This window comes from Martes martes (genome assembly GCF_963455335.1).
Source record: "Martes martes genome assembly, chromosome: 11".
In the NCBI taxonomy this organism is placed as follows: Eukaryota; Metazoa; Chordata; class Mammalia; order Carnivora; family Mustelidae; genus Martes; species Martes martes.
In genome coordinates, this window is record NC_137899.1 from 102,422,917 (window position 1) to 102,444,001 (window position 21,085).

At 47.7% G+C, this 21,085-nt stretch overlaps 1 protein-coding gene across 1 annotated transcript; it reads right to left on the minus strand.

Annotated features, from left to right (window-relative positions):
• Positions 1 to 716: 716 nt before the first annotated feature.
• On the minus strand, positions 717 to 15,201 carry LOC308352094 (ATP-binding cassette sub-family F member 2). Its single transcript, XM_080818160.1, has 15 exons — positions 15,155 to 15,201; positions 14,296 to 14,494; positions 9,774 to 9,986; positions 9,099 to 9,281; positions 8,844 to 9,015; positions 7,619 to 7,714; positions 6,480 to 6,582; positions 5,146 to 5,241; positions 4,864 to 4,983; positions 4,687 to 4,776; positions 4,213 to 4,323; positions 3,494 to 3,556; positions 3,162 to 3,290; positions 2,060 to 2,263; positions 717 to 1,357 (listed from the first exon to the last, which is right to left on the minus strand). Exons 2-15 carry the CDS (start codon positions 14,450 to 14,452, stop codon positions 1,220 to 1,222), a joined length of 1,875 nt encoding a protein of 624 aa, XP_080674286.1. The 5' UTR covers positions 14,453 to 14,494; positions 15,155 to 15,201; the 3' UTR covers positions 717 to 1,219.
• Positions 15,202 to 21,085: the final 5,884 nt, after the last annotated feature.

A 21,085-nucleotide genomic window follows, 5' to 3' on the forward strand; every position in this document is an offset into this window, starting at 1 on the left:
GTGATGAATCTGCATCACTACGGACGGCCACCCGTGTGCCTGGTGGACCAAGGCGGCCAGTGCTAGTCAAGTTCAGATAGATCATGCAGAGCCCTTGGCCGGGAAGTAAATTAGGTCATACTAACAAAAATGAAGGCCACGGACAGATAAAGTAACGAGATCTCCCGTACCCGCCCCTAGGAATGGTGGTTCACAAACTTGTTGAAAATGCAGACTCCTGACCATTTCTGCATCTTTCTCACCCCACCAGATGGAATCAACAGGTCGGGGCCGGGGGATCTGCACTTTAACAAGCACCACCTGCCCCAAGTATGGGGTACAGGTGGCAGCAAGGGAGCCTCAGACCACTCTGAAAAACGTGTCCCAGGAGAGTGGGTCTCAAAGTTCGGCCCCCAGGTGAGCAGCATTGGCAGCACCTGGAAACTTGCTAGAAATGGCTTCATTCCTGGTCTCCCCCCCAACCTACTGAACCAGAAACCCTGAGGCAAGACCCAGCGACTGGTGATCTGATGAGTCTTCCAGATGATTCTGATGTGTGTTGTGAGACCGTGGCCTAAGGCACGATTTCAGATCAAAGGAAGGAGAGTTATTCCAGCTTGGAAAGACTAGTCTTAAGTCTGCATCCACCCCAACAATCCCCACCCAAGCTCTTGCTGCGGGGAGGGGCGCTGGCAATGCAGGGAGGAGGGGAGTAAAGGGCCCAGAGACCAGAAAAGGAAGGTAGGGACCATGGCTTCTTCTTTCTTTATTGGACACTTTGTAGATGTCACGCAGATCTAAAAGTTACACTGTTAAATAATTATTTAAAAACCGACCAGGACTAAAGCCCTGGTCCAGAGCTCCAAACCAGAAGCAGAAAGGAATGGGGGCGGTGGGCTGGGGGGTACTCCTCCAACATCACCAAAACCCAGAAAACGAGGACCCTAAGCTCTTCCACAGGCCAGCCCAGGATGTGGGCCCTTGGGCTAACCCTTAGGTGCCTCTGGCTGCATCACTATCAGGTCAGTAACCAGCAAGGAGCCGGCCGAAGAGCCAGCTGAGTCCAGACATGGACAAAAGTAACTGGAAGGACAGGAGACGGACAGGTACTGTCCAGCTGTAGATAAGATCACAGAGTGCAGCTAAGGCAGGTGGGGGCGGGGGGGGGGGGCGCTGGGGAGGGGTAGTGCAGCAATGCAGGAGTGTGGCCCCAGAGGCCCAGCCCAGCCCGGGCAGGGGCTCACACATTGTGGGTCCTCCTGGTGAGCTGGGGCTCTTCGCCCACCAGCTTGGACTTGAGGTGCTCCTTGTAGGCCAGGATGTCTCCAGGCCACTTGGTGATTGTCTGCTTCTCACAGACCCAGATTTCCTGTGCAACCTAGAAGGCAAATTTTAGGCTTAGTGATCCTGGCCAGCACTCCCCGTCCCCGCCCAGAAGACCACTGTCAGACGAATCCAGGAAGAACGCCCCCCCCCCGCCCCGCCCAGTCCCATATCTAGCTCAGTTTCACCCTCTCGAGGTGCTCTGCGATGCCGAACCCAGGGTCCTGTAGCTAGCAGGTTCAAAGCCTTCCAAGCCAAGATCTGCTGCGTCTCCTCATCTCCATTCCCCAGCAGGGCCTAGATCCTTTGAGAGGCTTCCCTCTCAGCTCCCTTTTCTCCACCGCACCTTTTCCGAAGCTTCAGGAAATGACCAGCAGCTTTTCCGGCAGTGACTGGTGGTAACCCTTTGACTAATCTAAATCCTCCTTAGTATAATACTATTTCTGTGCTAAAGAATCTTGGGGCAATAGTAAAGCACCCTGCTCTCCACCCAGCAACCTCACCAGTTCTGGCTAACTGCCAGATGGGCTAACATTCCCAAATCACTACTGAAAAACATGAAATATTTCCACTAAGAATCTCTAAGTTTCTCAGAGAGCCATAAAATCTGGTCCTCATTACCCTGTTTACACCAAGACCTTTTCCTACATCCAATAAACATGTATTAAGTGCCCCCCCCCCCCACGCCATAACTGTTCTACCCAACCTTCTCCTGGATGCCCTCTGCTCTGACTCCCGCTCCAGCCGGGGGCCTCACCTGCTGAATGAGTCTGAAATCATGGCTGACCAGCATCATACCACCCTCAAACTCATTGATGGCATCGGCCAGGGCGTCGATGGTCTCAATATCCAGGTGGTTAGTGGGCTCATCCAGGAAGAGCATGTGGGGGTTCTGCCAGGCCAGCCAGGCCAGACACACTCGGCACTTCTGCCCATCAGACAGGTTCCGAATGGGGCTCACCTGAGTGGAACCATGACGTTCACAGAACTTGCTGTTACTCCCACCACAGGAGCATGAGTCCCCCCCTCCCCCGGCTTCTCCATTAACGTTACCACCGTTCTACGAAAAGGGAAGACCCAAGATCACAGAGTGAGATGGTGACAGCTACCAGTCTCTCAAGGTCTGTAGCGATAAACGTGGAGGCCTGAAGCCCCTGCCGTTACTGAGGCCATCCCTCTTGCTCTCTCTCGCCACTTAAATTCTAACTAATTGGAACAATCTGGTGGGTCCTCAATCCAGACCTGAATCCAGGAACTTGTTTTCTAGGTTCCAGTTTCGCTCACCCTTCAAGCACTATGGTTTATCTTGTTGTTCTGGGGCCAGGGCATGTCAGAGACTGGCAGTCTATCCCTGCCCCTGCCTCATAAGACAACATGAACACTAAAATACATATGACCTAGGGCAAAGGAAAACTAGTGGGTTCTCTTGGATGCTAGAATCAAAGGGAGACACTTTAAAGTATACGACTTTTGATCTCAGGGTTGTGAGTTCAAGCCCCACTCTGGGTGTGGAACCTACTTTAAGGAAAAAAAAAAAGGGGGGGGAAGTGGGGCGCCTGGGTGGCTCAGTGGGTTAAGCCGCTGCCTTCGGCTCAGGTCATGATCTCAGGGTCCTGGGATCGAGTCCCGCATCGGGCTCTCTGCTCAGCAGGGAGCCTGCTTCCCTCTCTCTCTCTCTGCCTGCCTCCTGCCTACTTGTGATCTCTCTCTGTCAAATAAATAAATAAAATCTTTAAAAAAAAAAAAAAAAAAAAAGGGGGGAAGCGACTTTTGGGATAGCTCCCAACCCCAGGTCACCAGGACAGTGTTCCCTGACCACACAGCCCGATCTCCCAGTAATCTGGGGCTGCTCTGCTGACCTGCTGTTTCCCAGTGAGACCATATCGACCAATGATCTTCCTCATTTCTTCCTTCTCCTTGATCTCGGGGTAACACTTCATCATGTACTCCAAAGGTGAGAGGTCTAAGTCCAGCTGCTCTTGTAAATGCTACAGGAAAAAAGAATCCACTCAGATGTGATTGGCGTTCCACTTCAAAAGGAACCCTGCTGGGTTAACTGCTGAGTAACTCTGCCTCTGCCCAGGCACCTGTTCAAGATTTCAGGAGAAGCAGGCAAAAGCTGACTTGGTCTCATGCAGCCCCCTTCCCACAGCCTGGACACCACCCCGTACCCCAAGGCCTGGGCCTTTACCTGATGGTAACGCCCTATCTTGACATGAGAGTGTTTTCGGATCATCCCGTCTGTGGGTAGTAGCTAGAAAGAAGAGTATTAGATGGAAAGATAAGCACACAGAAAGGGAAACTCGGTCCGAAGCAGACATGGGCAGAGCAAGAAAATAAGCATATGTTCACTGAAGAAGATGCCTAACTTCCTGAACAGAATCTAGACCCCCGCACAGACTGCTAATCTGGCCACACTAAAAATATTTAGGAAGTTACACTGAAACAGATGTTCTCTAGGGAACCAAAGATACATACGACACAGTCTACTTAGTAATTAAATATCTACTACAGAATGCACCACCTGTAAAACAAAGGACTTGGACACACCCACAACATAGGTTTTCTCAAACAAAAACATTATCTCTAAATGCACATGTTCCTCTAAAGGCTCAAACTGAAAAACAGGAAAAATATTGAGACGCATGTTTTCTCTCATACACACATACACACACACACACACACACACACAGATCCTCCTTCCCTCCCTCCCTCTGAGAGAACAGCTCCAAACTTCAGCACTGCCAGTGACAACCCCCACCTCGGAAGCCAGCTCACTGGCCGCCAGCGGCTCACTCACCACCGGCGTGCTCAGCCCCTCCAAGCGTGGTGGCCCTGAACCCCTCCCTCTTCCACACACACATTAAGTACCTGCTCTTCGAAACCCCACACCCCAACTCGGCACCGCACCTCTCCAGTTAGCAGCTTCAGAAGAGTCGACTTCCCCGCTCCGTTGGGCCCCACCAGAGCCACTCGCGTATCGAGATCGATACCAAATTCTAGATTGTTGTAGATGCAAGGCTGAGGTGGGTGTGAGAGAGAGAGGAACGTGAGGCTAGGTTACCCACCCATCTGGCTGGTAGATCAAGCCCGCCATGTCCCCCATCACCACCAGAGGAGGAAGGAGTGTGGAGGAGGAAGGCAGCGCTCACAGCAGACCCTGACCCTCCACCCACCAACTCAGCTGAGCCGTTTTCCTCCCAAGTACTTGAAGAGGGGCCGCTGGGAGAGCCTGGATGTGGCGCCTGAGCTACCACGCCTGAAACAGCCCGTGACCGCACGGGTTAGCAGGCGGGTTCAGCAAAGAGCAGCAGACTCTCCCAGCCAGTTGATGCTTATCTTATAAAATGCACCCCAGCCTCCCGACCACACAGGAGTACTCACCCCATCTTTTGTATACTTGAAGCTCACATTCTGCACCATAATGACAGGTGGAGGAATCTTGCCACACGGTGGGAAATAAAATGACAGTGTCTACAAAGAGGAGACGGTGCTTATCAAGTTAGGTTGTGTCCTATCCGCCACACCGTAGGCCACTAACTTTACCGAAGCGGACCTTACCTTGTCGCTCACGACCCTCTCTGTCAGTCCCGATGCCATCATCTTCTGTAGTGTTTTCTCCTTGCTCTGGGCCTGCCGCGCCAGCTTGGCACTGCCATGACCAAACCTAGCAATGTAGTTCTGAAAGAGACCAGAAAGGGGGCTTGGAGTACAGGCAGGTGCCAAACAACTCATTTTAAATGTGGAGTAAATACTGATGACAACGTCTTCTGACTTCCCGCTCCCCAAAATTCCCCAGATATCCTCATCCAACTCTCCTGGAGAGCGTGAGCTCAGCTCTACCTTCATGTGCGCGATCTGGTCTTGCTCCCAGTGAAACCTCTTCATCTGGTTCTCCTCCAGCTCCAGCCGCGTCTTCACGTACTGATCATAATTACCCTGCAGAGAAATGTGCCAGGCAAGGCAGGCAGCTTTAACCTCACTCCCGGCTCTCAGGGTTTAGGGGGGTGTGGGATGGCATCGGACTTGACCCTGGCTGTAAGACCGTGCGGTAAGGAAAGAGGAAGTATGTTCACAGAGCATACCCTACCCAGAATCTGAGATCTTTCAAACTGTGTGCCTCTCACTCTTACCTTAGCCAGAGCAGGACTGGCTAAAGCTAACTTAGCTGAGGTAACTAAGCTAACTTAGCAGGACTGGCTAACCCTAATCCTCAGGTTAGCCATAAAGACACCCACAGCACTGGCAGTGGTCCTGACCGTACGGCCGTCACGAGGCTCACAGCCTTCCAAGAGCACCTCCTACTGCTCCCCACCCTGCTTTGAGGATGAAGCCCCACGTGGGCTACAGAAACTGCACCCAGAAAGGAAGAGAGTAAACCAATCAGATTGAGGACCTAGCAAACAGCACAGCTGGACTGTCATGGTTTCTATCTGTAAAAAGTTGGACTCAACCTAAATATTCATCAAAAAGGGCCTGACAAGTAAGCTACTAGATAGCTACACAATGAGATATCATGTAATTACTGAAAAGAATGAGGTTACTCTATACGTATTCATGTGGAAAGTAGTATAAGATATATTAAAATATAAAAGCAACCTACAAAAGAGAACAACTACTAACATTACAGCTCTGATATGTATACACGAAATTTTCTAAAAGCCTTGCAAGTGTACATGGAATCTCTGGCAGGCTATATAAGAAATTATTAGTACTCCCACCATGAGTGTAAGTATGAATGGAAAGGACTCTTCTTCTTTCTTTTTTTGAAATACGGAAAATGAAAAGGAAAGGCGGACAAGTGGGCTGTTGAGATCCTGACTCCCATTCTTCGCGGAAGGCAGGTCAAAGTGCTGTCGTGAAGCAGAGTTAAGTAGTCATTCGAGAAGGCAGGGAGCGACAGGGCCTGCCTGCGCACCGTGAGAAGCCAACCTTCTTACCATAAGGCAAACACACACCACTTACACAGGCTGGCAGTCGATGGCCTACGACCTGAGCACAACTACTTTCAGACTAAAATAGAACAGGCTGCAGAACTCCTTGTCCACATCTTTTTATAGCAATAGGTAGAAAAGGGCTACTAAATGTTTTTTTGTTGTTGTTGTTTGTTTTTAAAGGAGAGCTTTAAGGAGCTGATAAGCACAGAGGTTGCTGTGGAGAAGCTGGGGCCTACTCACCGTGTAATACTTCAGCTTCTTGTTGTGCATGTGAATGATGTTGGTACAGACGCCGTTCAGAAAGTCCTGGGAATGGGAGACGAGGACCAGGATGCGCTTAAAACTGTAAAGCCAGAGAAAACCAGTCAGGGAGGTGCTCAAAACTGTGCTGGTTCACAACAGCGGAGCAGAGAGACCCAGAAACCCTTCATCTTTTGCCATCCTTACTCTGGAGCACCCTTTAGATTTTACAGCCCATTCCCGGCTCCCAGCAACCAGCCAGGCCACCGGCACACAAGCCACTGTAATGACACTTTGATGCCTTTCAGTCTGAGTTTCATCAATCTTCTAATTTTCAGCAGAATGGAGCAGATATGATAATTTAACATGATGGTAAAATAAATGTATGTCCACAAACAAATCCATAAGTGTCTCTAATAGGTGGGTGGGCAGACCTGAACGAGTGCAATAAAAATCATTATACTCTGCTTTTTGAAAGACGATACCAAGTCCTGGCAGAGACCACTAACAGCCTGTCCTCAGAGCTGGGACCATATTCCAATTATTCAGCTCCCTAGCCATATGTCACAGTAGTGTGATCGTAAGTGGGAGTCCCCTCTTTACGTGAGGCATAGAAATACGGTTAAGAGAGGGCGCCTGGGTGGCTCAGTGGGTTAAAGCCTCTGCCTTCGGCTCGGGCCGTGATCCCAGGGTCCTGGGATCGAGCCTCACATCGGGCTCTCTGCTCAGTAGCAGGCCTGCTTCCTCCTCTCTCTCTGCCTGCCTCTCTGCCTACTTGTGATCTCTGTCGTCAAATAAATAAATAAAATCTTTAAAAAAAAAAAAAAAGAAATACGGTTAAGAGGAAAATACCATCTGAAGACATGTCTGAAGTACGAAGGTGTTGTATTTCAAATGCGAAGAACCAAGTTGAAAAACAACGGGCACATTTCAGACTAAAAACAACCAATCAAACGAAACGGCCTGCACTAAAGGTGCTCACCGTTTTTTCAATCTGGCCTCCAACCGGCCTGGCATCAGTTCCTTTTCCCACTGCTCTCCTATCCCTGCAGTTTCCAGCCATTCATTTCCTTTAGACTCTGCTCAACTCCCCACTCCCAGAACCTGCCCACTCCCAACCCCCAGCCCCAGCCCCTTACGTCTTTAATTCTTCTTCCAACCACACACAGGCATCGAGGTCCAGGTGGTTGGTGGGCTCGTCCAGGAGCAGCATGAAGGGGCGAATGAAGAGGGCTCTGAAGGACAGGAAAGGAGACAGAGCGCCTTCAGTCTGCCGGCGGCTACACAGGAGGACACTGCCCTGCCTTCTACCTGCAACCCTGGTCAGGCCTGACCTCAGTCCTGAAATCTCTTCTAGGTCCTGTGCCTTTGAGAAAAGGGGAGAACCAGGAGGAAAGCAGAGCTGAGATGAAAGGGCAGAACACGGGGCTGAGAAGCACGAGGATGGCACAGTTTGAGGATAAGGTTGTAAAAGTCCTTACAAGTCTGGAAAGTCTTTTACGCTGAAGCTGACGACCAGCAGGAAGACAAAAGGATAGAGGAAATCAACTGTCAAGGCAGAAAGCATTCAAGCTAAAGCTCTGTGATGGGGTTGCCAGACGTTAGCAAGGAGGCCCGGAAATGCTCTCCCCTTAGGTGGAATGTCAAGGCCGCCAGAGCGAGGGGACAGCACCGCTTCCCAGACCCGCAGTCAGCACGGCGCAGAGCTCTTTAGAAATGAGATTCCCGGGCACCAGATGCCAGTATTCCAACCGGACAGATGTGGAGAAGAGGCCAGGAAATCTGTACTTCTAAGAGCTCCTTAGGGGAACCAGAGGAAGCTAATCCTTGCTCTCACCTGGAACCACGGCTCACACGGAACGCACAGGCGGCCTCGCTAAAGCCGTGCCCCGAACCTCACCAAGTCCCCTGGCAGGGCACCGTGGGGTGAGGGAGCCACCTATCTACCTGGAGACTTTCTGGGGGAACTGCTGAGGGAATGATGGTCTCTACAAACTCACGCTGGGTCCAGGTCATAAGAGGTAAGGACAGAGTTCTTAATAACTGCCTAATATTTTATCTTTATACAGCAAGGATCAAAAGGACTGAAACATAAAAGAGGATGGGAGTCAGGAAGAAAGAAATGGACCTACTTTACCATTTTACCTAGGGTTGATCCTAGGATTCCCGAACACTAAATCCAACAGAGATCACTTCAGGTGGGAAGCTCACTCATTAGCCCAAGCATACCACCCTTCTCCATCCCGCTGAAGCTGTGTCTTGTTACTGACCACTGGCTGCTGTTCTCAAGTTCTACTGGAGTAAGCGTTCAACCCTGAGGGAAATGGGGAGCTACGGAGGGTAGAGGAGGAGGAAGGAACTCACCTGGCAAGGGCAACCCTCATTCTCCAGCCCCCACTGAAGTCTTTGAGCTTCTTGCGCTGCATGGCAGGAGTGAAACCCAGTCCATGCAAGATCCGCGAGGCCCTCATCTCCGCCTTGTCGGCATCCAGCTCTTCCAGTCGCTCGTAGAGCTCCATGAGCTTCTCACACTCCGCTGTGGGCAGTGAACGGCTTGTGAGGCTCCCTGGGCCTTCCCTGGGAGGAGGTCCACCCCCACCCCTAGGTCTGGAGCCCTACCATCCTCGTGAGCCAGCCGCTCGGCCTCCCTCTCCAGCATGGCCCGCTCCGTGTCGACTTCCATCACACACTGCAAGGGTGTCTTGTCACTAGGGGGCATCTCCCGAGTCAGATGGTAGATGTCAATGTGCTCAGGGATGGGCACTTCCCGCTTCCCAATAGCAGAGAGCAGCATGGACTTTCCTGAGGAGAGCGGGCAAAGAAGGGGAAGAGGACACTCAGCACAGGTCGGTCTGAGTCCCCTCTATCAGTTCCTCCACTCCAGCCAAACCATGACCTCGCCATTTTTTTGAGTCCCTTCCTTCCTTCCTTTCATACATTCAAATCCTACTAATTACCCCTACCCCCGCTGCTTTCTGGGGCTACCTTTCCAACTTTCCTCCAATGCGTGTCCCACCCCTCCTCCGTGAAGTCGGTTCACCTACAGCGGCCTCACACAGCGCCACTGCTCCCCCCCGCCCCCCCACTTCTCCAGCACCTACGGTCTGTAACTCCTCCTGTGGTACTTACCACATACTGCTCTGTACCGCTAGTTCCTTTTCCCTGGACATATGTGGTCTCCCACCCATACTGTAAACTCCTTGCTTTGCACATAGCTGGTGCTAAGTAAATACTTGCTGAGTGACAGGCGAGCCAAGGAGACACACCTCCCACCTCGCCTTCCAAGGGCCTCACCAATTCCATTTAAGCCAATGAGGCCATAACGACGGCCCGAGTTCAATTCCAGTTTGGTGTCACTGAGCAGCTCTTGACCATGAAAGGTGAGGGAGAGGTTGATAATGTGGGCGTCGGTACTGTTGGGGTGAGAGGCAAGGACACCAGTGACAGCTCGAGCAGCAGCTTTCTTCATCTCAAAGTCCTCTAGCTCCTTGGTCAGCAAATCCACTTCTGCAGACAGAAAAGAAGTTTGGGAAAAGGGTAAGACAGACCCCGCCCTTGCACTCAAAGAGCATTCAGACAGCTCAGTTAGTAGAGAATCAAACTTTTGAACTGAGGGTCCAGGGTTCAAGTCCCTGTTTGGGCACTGGTGGTCTCTGCCCCTTACTTAGGTGACCAAATGTTATCATACAAAGGCCCATAACGCTGAAAAAGGCATGCCCTGCAGGACCCGAGTTCAAGATCAAGTGGAGCTCATGCAGATGTTTCACAGGCTTTACAGAGTATATACATTGTACATAGATGTAGCCTAATACCCTCCTTTCATGGGCTATTTTTTTCCCTCACAACTTGTTCTTTTAATTCTAACACCTCTTGTTAAACAACATAAATGCGTGAGGGGAACAGCTAGAACTCCCAATTCTCCTTCATATGTATGTGTTAAAAGATTCATTCCTAAAACCCAAAAGAAAGCAGAAACTACAGAAGTACAATTCTCTTATCCCATGACCTAGTGGAATTCCATATTTCACATATGCTTCTAAGCAGTGGAAAAGGGACCAGTGTGAGAAAACGCATAAAGAGATCAACACAGGCAGAGACAAGGCTGGGAAAACCAGATGTTCCCAAATCTGGAGGGTTTCAGAGATGCAAACTGGCCACGAGCTGTTGTGCCTCTGTGGTTTTTCAGAAAACTCATGTACATCTTTAGCCTGGGAAGAATGATTAATATTATTGGCTAATCAATGTTGAGTTTACTCTGTGCCCGAGACTGTGCTGTATCATCATTCTCCATATAACTTAATTCTTACAACACATTCTTACAACACAATTACAATTCTTAATTCCTAAGGTATATATTTATAATCTCTCTTTTATAATGAAGAGGTTAAATTACACAGCCAAGGTGAAAAAAATCTAGTTAGTAAAAACAAACAAACAAACAAAAAACCCCCAAAAAACCAGTTAGTGACAGAGCCAGAATTTGAACCAGGTGATCTTACCTATGTCACTATAGTACCTTTACAGAAAGGAAAGTGCCCTTGAAGTATTATTTTTTTTTAAGATCTTATTTATTTATTGATAGAGTGAGAAAGCACAACCAGACAGAGCAGCAGAGGCGAGGGAGAGACAGGTTTTCCACTGAACAGGGAAGCCCAGTGCGGGGCTCGATCCCAGGACCCTGGGATCATGGCCTGAGCTGAAAGCAGACGCCCAATCGAATGAGCCACCAGGTGCCCACCTTGAAGCATTATTGAAGTGGGACAGAAATGGGGGCAGAGGGAGTCCTGGTAAGCTTCTTCCAAAAGAGAATAAGGCTACTTATTTACCTTTTTGTGAAGGAGTCAGGAATTACACAAGAGGTACCACTACTATGAGAATTTTCTCATTTTTTTTTTTAGTATTTGTTATCCTTACCTATGTTCCCTTAGTGATTTTACAGAATCCCTGAATGTGAAAAGACTATGTGCTTGTCCTCAGGAGGAATAAAGATGGGGTAGAGGGATGGAGAGAGCTTTCTCCTTGGGGACAGCAACTCCAAGACAGGGGGTGAGTGGTGGTTAGTCTCAGGCCACTCTGAATACCCCATCCTGTCAGGTGATTAGTAGTGCTGGTGCCATTACCCACCCTGGGGCTAACCCTGCTCTACCTTCAAGGAGTCAACACTGAGGGCAGAGACTGATCCTCTAGACAGATGGCAGGCACTCCATATCCACCTCAGCTCCCAGCACAGTGTGTTATAAATAAGTGCTTGATGAATACTTTTTGAATGGAGATCAAAGTTTTTGTTTTCACTGAGTGAAGGAACTTTCAGTCTCTTTTCTATGTGGTTGAGTTATCAGGCTTCCCACAACTCCACTTCATGCCAATCCCTATTCTAGATGCTGTGTAAGAAGTTGTTTGTGATCTAGATCAGCAGTTAGTGAACTTTTTCTGTAAGGGCCAGATGCTAAATATTTCAGGGTTTACGGGCTAAGTGGCCAAATCAAAACATCTGAAATGTAACCATTTAAAAAAAAATGTAAAAAACCATTCTTAGTTTAGGAGGGGGGTAGCTTAAAAAAAAAAAAAAAAGGCTGGCCCGATTTGGCCAACTGCCTGTTTTTATAAAGTTTTACTGGAACACAGCCACACTCATCACTTGCAGAGCGTCTGTGGCTGCTTTCCGCTACAATGGCAGAGCTCAACAGCTGCAAGAGACCATATGGCTCACAAAGCTACAAATATTTACTATCTGGATCTTTACAGAAAAAGTTCGCTGATCCCTGGTCTAGAATTCCTTCTGCTCAGGCAAGAGGAAAATCAAAATTAAGGGAAAGCTATATATTCTTTTCTCTTGCCCTCTTCTAGTTTACAGCATCTAGGATCTAAGTCACCTCCCAAACTTCAAAAGCAAGAGACTTAAAACAGACCTTATTTTTCTAGCCTACAGCATCCCAGGAAACACTTGTCATTTAAACAAAAGTGAAGAGCACTGGAGAGATGGAAAAGGGATTCTGGAATAAACTTCATCTGAGAGAATACCGTAGACTTCACAAGAAGTCCCTTTCTACTCACTCCTCAAACAAGAGGACCAGCTGAACTCTAGTGTCTGTCTTGAAGAGCGTCACACTCTAAAGAAGGTTAAGCTGTCAGAGGTCACTTTCTTTGATATTTATTTTGATCTTTCCATACCTTAGTACCTAAGACAGACTGTGTGACAGTGGCAATCAGTAAAGGTTGGAGAATGATGACCTGGAACATCAGGTAATCTCAAACTCAGGAGAGAGGACTCTGCCTTGGGAGAGGGAGCAGAAACGAGATGGGTCCCTGACAATAAGAAAGGTTTTAGGAGGATTCGAAAGAAAACAGATGTCACATTTCACAACAGCAGCTGCCTGAGGAAGCAAGGTGAAAACCAAAGCTCTCCTATAACTGAGCTGGGGATACCACAGCTGGGTTCCCTGGAAATCCTATTTTCCTAGGAGCAAAAGTGAACAAGAAATTTGTAATGGGAACCATGGACGACAGTCTCAAGTAGGATTCACTCTGCTACCTTTCCAATTCAGCCAGAGAGAGCTGATGACAGATACTGCTTCACCATGGTTGCCGGTTGGGGATACACCTCTCTATTTTAGAGATCACAGCTCAGCCTCCTCATTCACTCCCATCATTTTCAACTTGGCAATCCTCCACTGCTCCGACTGGGAATAAAACTTCCGCGTGGCCTGATCTTACTGCACCAGCTTGTCCCGTAATTCTTATTTTGGACACAATTCCTACACTCAATTCTGTCTTCTCAATCACTTTTATCTCCCCCTTTTCTGAATTCCTATCTGTTATCTCTTGTATTAGTAATTTTGCTCTCCTCTTCAAACATTTACTTAGTATCTCCATCTGCAAGGTTAGTCCTACAAAAAAGTTATCACCCAAGAAACATGGTCCCTGCACTCAAAAATAAAATGATTTAGATGAAGAAACAGAAGACACAACATAAAAAGTAATACTATATGACACAGGGGTATAGTGGATGGTACTATTTTAAAGGTCAGGTTTGATGGGGAAAGTTCTGCTATCCTGAGCTGGGCCCCGAGAGAATGTCAAATGTAGCTAGCACAAAAATTGTGGTATTAGAATCTTAGTGTATAAGGGCAAAAATGTCATGGCTAGGCAAAGGACAATAATCGTCTGGTTGGACCAGGTCTGTTTGGGGAATTTTCAGGCAAGAAAGAAGATGGGATGAGACCTCCCAGGGCGTGGAAAATTCTGTATCACACACTGTTTGTGCCTCTCCAGGTGGGCTGTAAGTTATCAGAGAGCAGACTGTTCAAAGTACATGAGTATGTAGCATGGTGTCTAGCACTCCAGATGTGCTCAATAAATACTTCCCAAGGTTCAAGTAACAGAAAAGCATCTTTTCCCAGGAAAAATCCAAAAAAGCAATTCATAAGTTTCCCTCTTGGTGAAGTTACTACCCCTGAAAGGACAGAGGTATGATATGGCAAAGAACCTGGCACACTGACCACCATGTGTAGAAATGGAAAGTGAGAAAAGGACAAGGAACTGACCTCCTTCTCAGGCTTGCATGCACAGCACCAAGAGAGCACAACACCCACACACGTGTTTGCCCCTAGGTATGTGAGAACCTTGTGTTCGGTTTTCCTGATCAAGAACAAGAGGGCACAGGCTCCAACTCTATCGGTCTGGTTCACCATGAAAAGTTTTGTGGCACCAGATACATTTTTCTCCAGTGCCCCCGGGCATCAGGATTCTGACTCCAGCTTGGGCATCCATTAGGTTGTAGCAACCATCCCAGGAACCCACGTCTCCCTCAATTCACCTGTGGTCTCTCGGCCATTGGCCTCATTTTTCTCCTCTGCCACCTGTGGTTCTGTGACAGTGTCTCCGTTTTCTTCGTGTCCCTTTCTGGGCCGCTGTCGTGCTTTGGCAGCTTCCTTCTTTTTGGCTGCCTTCTTCTTGGCCAGGTCAGAGGGCATGGTGATGAAGCAGAGGGGTACGAAACTGTTCTTACAGGGAGCCTGAAGAAAGGCAAACACCCCAAAATCCTGAACTTGTGGTAGAATGCCTGGGCCCTGCTCCATCCCGCTCAGGAATTTTCCTATCAAGCTTCGGATACCCTGCTCCGCCCATGCCTAGCCGCTCCAAATTTTGTGAGGGTGTCTCAAGCCAATTCTGGTCCTCGGCCGCTCTTCTAATCCTAACATCTCTTCCCCGAGGCTTTGTCCACCAATCCTCACGGACTGCCTCATTCTGGAAACGCTCCTCCTCTCAGGGCCTCCAGTTAGGGACCAGGTTCTGCCCCCTCGGCAGAGGTCCCCGTCTCCGGTTTCCCCACAACTTGGCGCTCGGCGCTCCAGCCGGCCGCCTCGCTTTCCCGGGCTTCCTCCTCCCGTCTGCCTCATTCCTCCTCTCCCTTGTCCCCCTCCACACCACCGAGCCGTCGGGCCCAGCTTCTTCCCGGGACGCACTCATCTTCCCCTCGGTGAGTCCCCTCCGGGTCTCCTCACTCGCCACCCCCGGGACTTTCCCCAGCCCCCGCCCGTCAGCGTCTCTCCCTGGGCCCTTTCTTCTCCTCCGCAGCCTCCTCCATCCCGACCCCGTCCCTCCTCCCTCTTCTCTTCTTCCCTCCCCCCTCACCGGCCAGCACCCTCCCCCCGGCGCCCCTTCCCCCAACTCACTGGGCCTCGCCGCTCGGCCTCTGTCGCAACAGAGCTGCTCCTTGGGCTCCTCCGCGTGCGGCCGGCTCACCAGCCAATCACGGCATCGCGCGGCTGTCGGCGCGCCGCCGCGCAGACTCCTGGGAAGTGTTGTCCTCGAGTCGCGGAGGCCAGGGCAGAGACGTCTTCTCGAGAACTACCGCCTATCGCAGGGACCGCGCGGGACCGCGTGACGTCATCAGGATGAGCGAGGATGGGGTGGGGATTAGAGTCCAGGAGCCCGCAGCCGACCTGCCCACTTTGGACCCTGGAAACTGCGACTCCCAGACTGCTCCTCGGATAAGGGGCTGGGCCTTCCAGGCTTTACCCCGCCTCCCAAAAAATATGTTGAGTTCTGTGCGGATACTGTGTTTATAGGGCCGCCCAGCCGGCTCAAACAGCCGGGCGAGCGACTACACTTCCCAGCATGCGTCGGGCGGGAGTGGGTCGAAACAATGGGGAGAGGAGAGGAGGGAGGGAGGCGGGGAGGGAGGAGGAGGAGGAAAGAGGGGGAAGAGTGAGGCGACTGGGAAGAGAGGGCCGAGGAAGGAGCGTCACGACGAAGGTGATGCGAAGAACAGAGTTCCTCTTTGAAAGAAAGCCGTCCTCGTTTTATGGAACCGAGGTTTTAGATGCCAGTCCAGTGTTAACCACACTTTTAGAGGGTGCCGAGCGTTGTCGCCGAGCGTTGTCCCCGAACCTTGGTAAGAGCTCTGAAGTTTAAAGAAAAACAAAAACCAACCAACCAAACAAAAACACCTTTCCTGAGTTTAGCTGTATCACCAGGTAGATTTGTAAACTTGCCCTTCTTCTCTTGAGTCTTACTGTTTAAAATCCCTCACGGACTTCTCATCGCCCACACTGTAAATCCCAAATTTGTAGCCTCAAATACAAGGCAGACCTTTCGTGATCCCTGTTACTTCTCCAGGCTTCTGATTAGCGGCGCCCCACCGTCAGTGACACAGCTAGAGAGAGGCAAATGAAGCTTTTAATCCCTTTGAGCACATTCTCCAAGTGTCCCCCACCCTCCTGCCCCCGCAGTTAAAAAAAAATAAAAAGCTAACTCTTGTCACCATGGAACTAGCTTCAAACTTGATGCTCCACTAGACTCTACCTGTATTTCAAGTAAGTCATGCTTTCACACCTTGAGTATAGCTTTTTCTAGAATAAAACCCTCCACTAATTAAGTGGCCATTATATGTCAGGCTCAGAGCTAGATGCTGGAGTTCTAATGGAGATAAGTTGTTCCCTGACCTCAGGGAAATCACAATTAAGAAGGAACATTTGTTTTTAAATTTTTTTTTAAAAAATATTTATTCATCAGAGAGTGAGCTCCCATGCTCACAAGCAGGGGGAGAGGCAGTCAGAGGGAGAAGCCGACTGCTGGCTGAGCAGAGAGCCCCTGCAGTGAGGCTCAATCCCAGGATCCTGAGATCATGACCTGAGTCTCAACGCAGACCCTTAACCTACTGAGCTGCCCAAGCACCCCTGCAAAACCTTTCTTCATGAGGCAGAGAAGTTATATATGGTTGTGGATCACATAAAATCACTCATCCAAGCACCTAGCCTCTTGGGAGTACTGCCGACAATATGCCTCCCTCTCCCAGCCTCATTAAAATGTGTGGTTACGGGCAGGTTACAGAGAACTAACATTTATTATGCTCTTACATTTATGCTATCCCATTTATCCCACCCCCCAGACTCTGAGTGGGGTATTATTACCATTTTGCATATTAGAAACAAAAGCACAGAGCTGTTAATAAGACAACACTTCTGGTAGGAGACGGTGCCAGGATTTGAAGGTGGAATTTTCTGGTCTGTAAAATGGCTTGGCATGGCCTGAGAAAGACCAACCATCGACTTCTCTGAAGCCACCCACATAGCAACCAATCACATCCATGATTTCCCATGATCAACAGTTGCTGGGCAGAGTCTCCCTCAACATAGCAAGAGGAGCTTAGAAAAAATTGTTGGCCGTGTAGGAGTTCTGCCATTCTCCTCTAGGATTTTGATCTTTTGCAGGGAACAGACCTGGGTATGGGGGGAGAAAGAATTGGGAAAATGGGCGGGAGAGTGAGAGAGATGTGGGTAGAGAGGAGAAGAAACTGGTTAAGTTTCAAATACCACAGGTCAGTGCTGGAAGAAATAACGTTTGGTCTGGGCTCTTTATTTAAAATATGAAGAAAGAGGGGCGCCTGGGTGGCTCAGTGGGTTAAAGCCGCTGCCTTCGGCTCAGGTCATGATCCCAGGGTCCTGGGATTGAGCCCCGCATCGGGCTCTCTGCTCAGCGGGGAGCCTGCTTCCTCCCTTCTCTCTCTGCCTGCCTCTCTGCCTACTTGTGATCTGTCTGTCAAATAAGTAAATAAAATCTTTAAAAAAAATATGAAGAAAGAGGTGCCTGGCTGGCTCAGTTGGTGGAATGTACAATTCCTGACCTCGGGCTCATGGGTTCAAGCTCTGCATTGGGTGTAGAGCCTACTTAAAAATAATAATAATAATAATAATAAAGTAAAATAGGAAGAAACTGAGACCCAAAGAAGGAAATGTCTCATCTAGAACTACCTAGAAACTTAGTAACCAAGAAGGGTCTGGAACTCTGTTGTTCAAGGTAATAGTCCCTAGCCACATATGGCTATGGAGCATTTGAAACGTGGCCAGTCTGAATTGAGATGTTCTGTAAGTGTAAAATAACCATCAGTTTCAAAGACTGCACGTGGAGACAATGGAGGCAAGAATATACAATGGGAAAAGACGGTCTCTTCAATAAATGGTGTTGGGAAAAGTGGACAGCCACATGCAAAAAAAAAAAAAAAAAAAGCTGGATCACTTTCCTACACCATACACAAATATAAACTCAGCATGGGTTAAAGACCTAAATGTAAGACTTGAAAGCATAAGATTCCTAGAAGAAAACATAGGCAGTAATCTCTTTGACATTAGCCATAGAAATATTTTTCTAGATATGTCTTTTTCGGCAAGAGAAACAAAAGCAAAATTAAACTATTGAGACCACACCAAAATAAAAAAGCTTCTGCACAGCAAAGGAAACCATAAGCAAAACAAAAAGACAACCCACAGAATGAGAGAAGATATTTGCAAATTATATATCCAATAAGGGGTTAATAAGTAAACTATATAAAGAACTTACACAACTCAACACCCAAAAAATCCAAATAATCTAACTTAAAAGGGGCAGAAGATGTGAACAGAACTTTTCCCAAAGAAGATGACCAACAGATACCTGAAAAGATGCTTCACATCACTAATCTTCAGGGAAACGCAAATCAAAACCACATCCCACTTGTCAGAATGGCTAAAATCAAAAACACAAGAAACAAGTGTTGGTAAGGACATGAAGAATAAGAAACTCTCGGGTGCTGTCGGTGGGAATGCAAAGTGGTGTAGCCGCTGTGGAAAACAGTTGGAGGTTTCTCAAAATATGCGAAGTAGAATTACAATACAATCCAGTAATTCCAACACTGGGTATTTACCTAAAGAAAACAAAAACCCTAATTCGAAAAGATATATGTGCCTCTATGTTTAGTGCAGCATTATTTACAATAGCCAAGACACAGAAGCAACTCAAGTGTCCCCAGAAAGATGAATGAATAAAGAAAATGTGATAGAGATGGACTGTAGAATATTACTCAGCCATAAAAAAGAATGAAATCTTGCCATTTGCAACAGCATGGATGGATCCAAGGGTATAATGCTAACTGAAATAAGTCAGTCAGAGAAAGGTAATACCATATGATTTCACTCATGTGGAATTCAAGAAACAAAATAAATGAACAAAGGAAAAAAGGAGACAAACAAACAAACAAACAAACAAAACCCCAGACTTTTAACTGTTGAGAACAAACTGGTGACTACTAGAGAGGAGGTGGGTGGGGGGATGAGTGAGACTGGTGAAGGGGATGAAGAGTAAACTTATCAGGGGGCACCTGGGTGGCTCAATCGTTAAGAATCTGCCTTTGGCTCAGGTCATGATCCCGGGGTTCTGGGATCGAGCCCTGCATTGAGCCCCCCATCAGGCTCCTTTCTCAACAGGAAGCCTGCTGCTCCCTCATCCATGTGCCCTTCTACCCTGCTTATGCTCTCGCTCACTATCTCTCTCTCAAATACATAAATAGAATCTTAAAAAAAAAAAAAGAGGGGTGCCTGAGTGGCTCAGTGGGCTGGGCCTCTGCCTCCAGCTAAGGTCACGATCCCTGGGACCTGGGATCAAGCCCCACATTGGGCTCCCTGCTCAGTGCGGGGTCTGTTTCTCCCTCTCCCTCTGCCCCTCCTCCCTGCGTGTGTTCCCTCTCTATCTCTCTCTCTCAAATAAATAAATAAATAATTTTTAAAAAGAAGAGTATACTTATAACAAGCATTGAGTAATGTATACAATTGTTGAATCACTATATTGTACACCTGAAACTATATAACCCTATATGTAATACTGGAATTAAAAAAAAAAAATAAATAAAAAATAAAAAGAGTGTATGTGGGGAAAAATGTAAAATATCTCAATTTTTTATATTGATTGCATGTTTAAATTATATTTTGGTATGTTTAATAATGTAATAAACATATTAGTAAAATTAATTTCATCTGTTTCTTTTTGCTTTTTTAACGTAACTACCAGAAAATTTAAAATTACATATACGGCTTACATTATATTTCTTTTTTTAAAAATATTTTTATTTATTTATTTGACAAGAGAGAGAGATCACAAGTAGGCAGAGAGGCAGGCAGAGAGAGGAGTAAGCAGGCTCCCCGCTGAGCAGAGAGCCCAATGGTGGGGGGGGGGTGTCGATCCCAGGACCCTGACTGAGATCATGACCTGAGCCAAACGCAGAGGTTCAACTCACTGAGCCACCCAGGTGCCCCTTACATTATATATCTGTTGGACAATGCTGGTCTGGAACATGTATCTTCCAGAGTCGAAGTGAGCATCCCTACTCTGCTTCCCAGAGTTAGATTTCCTAGTCTTACAAATCATTCACTTACTACTTACTATGTGCCATTGCTCAGGGGAAATCAAATTGCAGTCTCACTGAGACTGGTCTCAAAACACAGTAAAGGAAAACAAATGCTGGTAACTTCTATCTTATATACTTCCTAGAATGGTGGTTCTTAACTCTACCAGCCCCAATGTTCTCTTCTAATAGCAAACTTGTTTTTTTTTTTATAACACCCCCTTTACTATTTTGAAATATAACCTAACTACACACGTAAATTAAAAAAAAATATATATATAGTGTCTTAACCATAACAGAAGAAAAGGAGAGCCTTTCCAATAATTGTTATTTCATTATGCTAGAAAACATAATTAGTCATATGTTTGTACCTGTATATAGGATCACCTTGAATATGACTGTACAAATACAGACCGAACACCACGAGGACGCTGTCTGTGATACAGTTCTCCAAAATAGTAACTCTTAGTCTTCCTGAATGAAACAAAGTATTATCTTCCTTCCATTTACATGATAGTTACATTCCTTGAAAATTCAGCACATATTACAACCCTACAAAGTTACTTTGTTTTTATACATAAAGCAAAGGCTCTTGGGGCACCTGCTGGGCTCAGGTCATGATCTCAGGGTCCTGGGATTGAGCTCCGCATCAGGCTCTCTGCTCAGCTGGGAGCCTGCTTCTCCCTTTCCCTGCTGCTCCCACTGCTTGTGCTCTCTCTGCCAAATAAATAAAATATTTAAAAAAGTAAAACACAGGCTCAAGGATTAGTTAATTATAACCTTTTTTTTTTTTTTTCCACATAACGAAAGTTTAGGAGAACATTTGAAAGCTATATGGGCTGGGCGATTCCTCTAGTGTGACACCGTCTTGCAAAGTGCAGGATTTGGAACATTCTGGGCTCCTCCCCTCAACCACAGGACAGGATCGCCCCCATACACTTGCAAATTG

Excerpts from the sequence above, each read along its gene's own strand:
- LOC308352094 (XM_080818160.1), bottom strand. The coding sequence starts at position 14,452 with ATGCCCTCTGACCTGGCCAAGAAGAAGGCAGCCAAAAAGAAGGAAGCT. Across the intron at positions 9,282-9,773 it reads CATTGGCTTAAATGGAATTG|GAAAGTCCATGCTGCTCTCT; the intron begins GTGAGGCCCTTG and ends CGCTCTCCTCAG. Across the intron at positions 6,583-7,618 it reads TTGGAAGAAGAATTAAAGAC|TTTTAAGCGCATCCTGGTCC; the intron begins GTAAGGGGCTGG and ends CTGGCTTTACAG.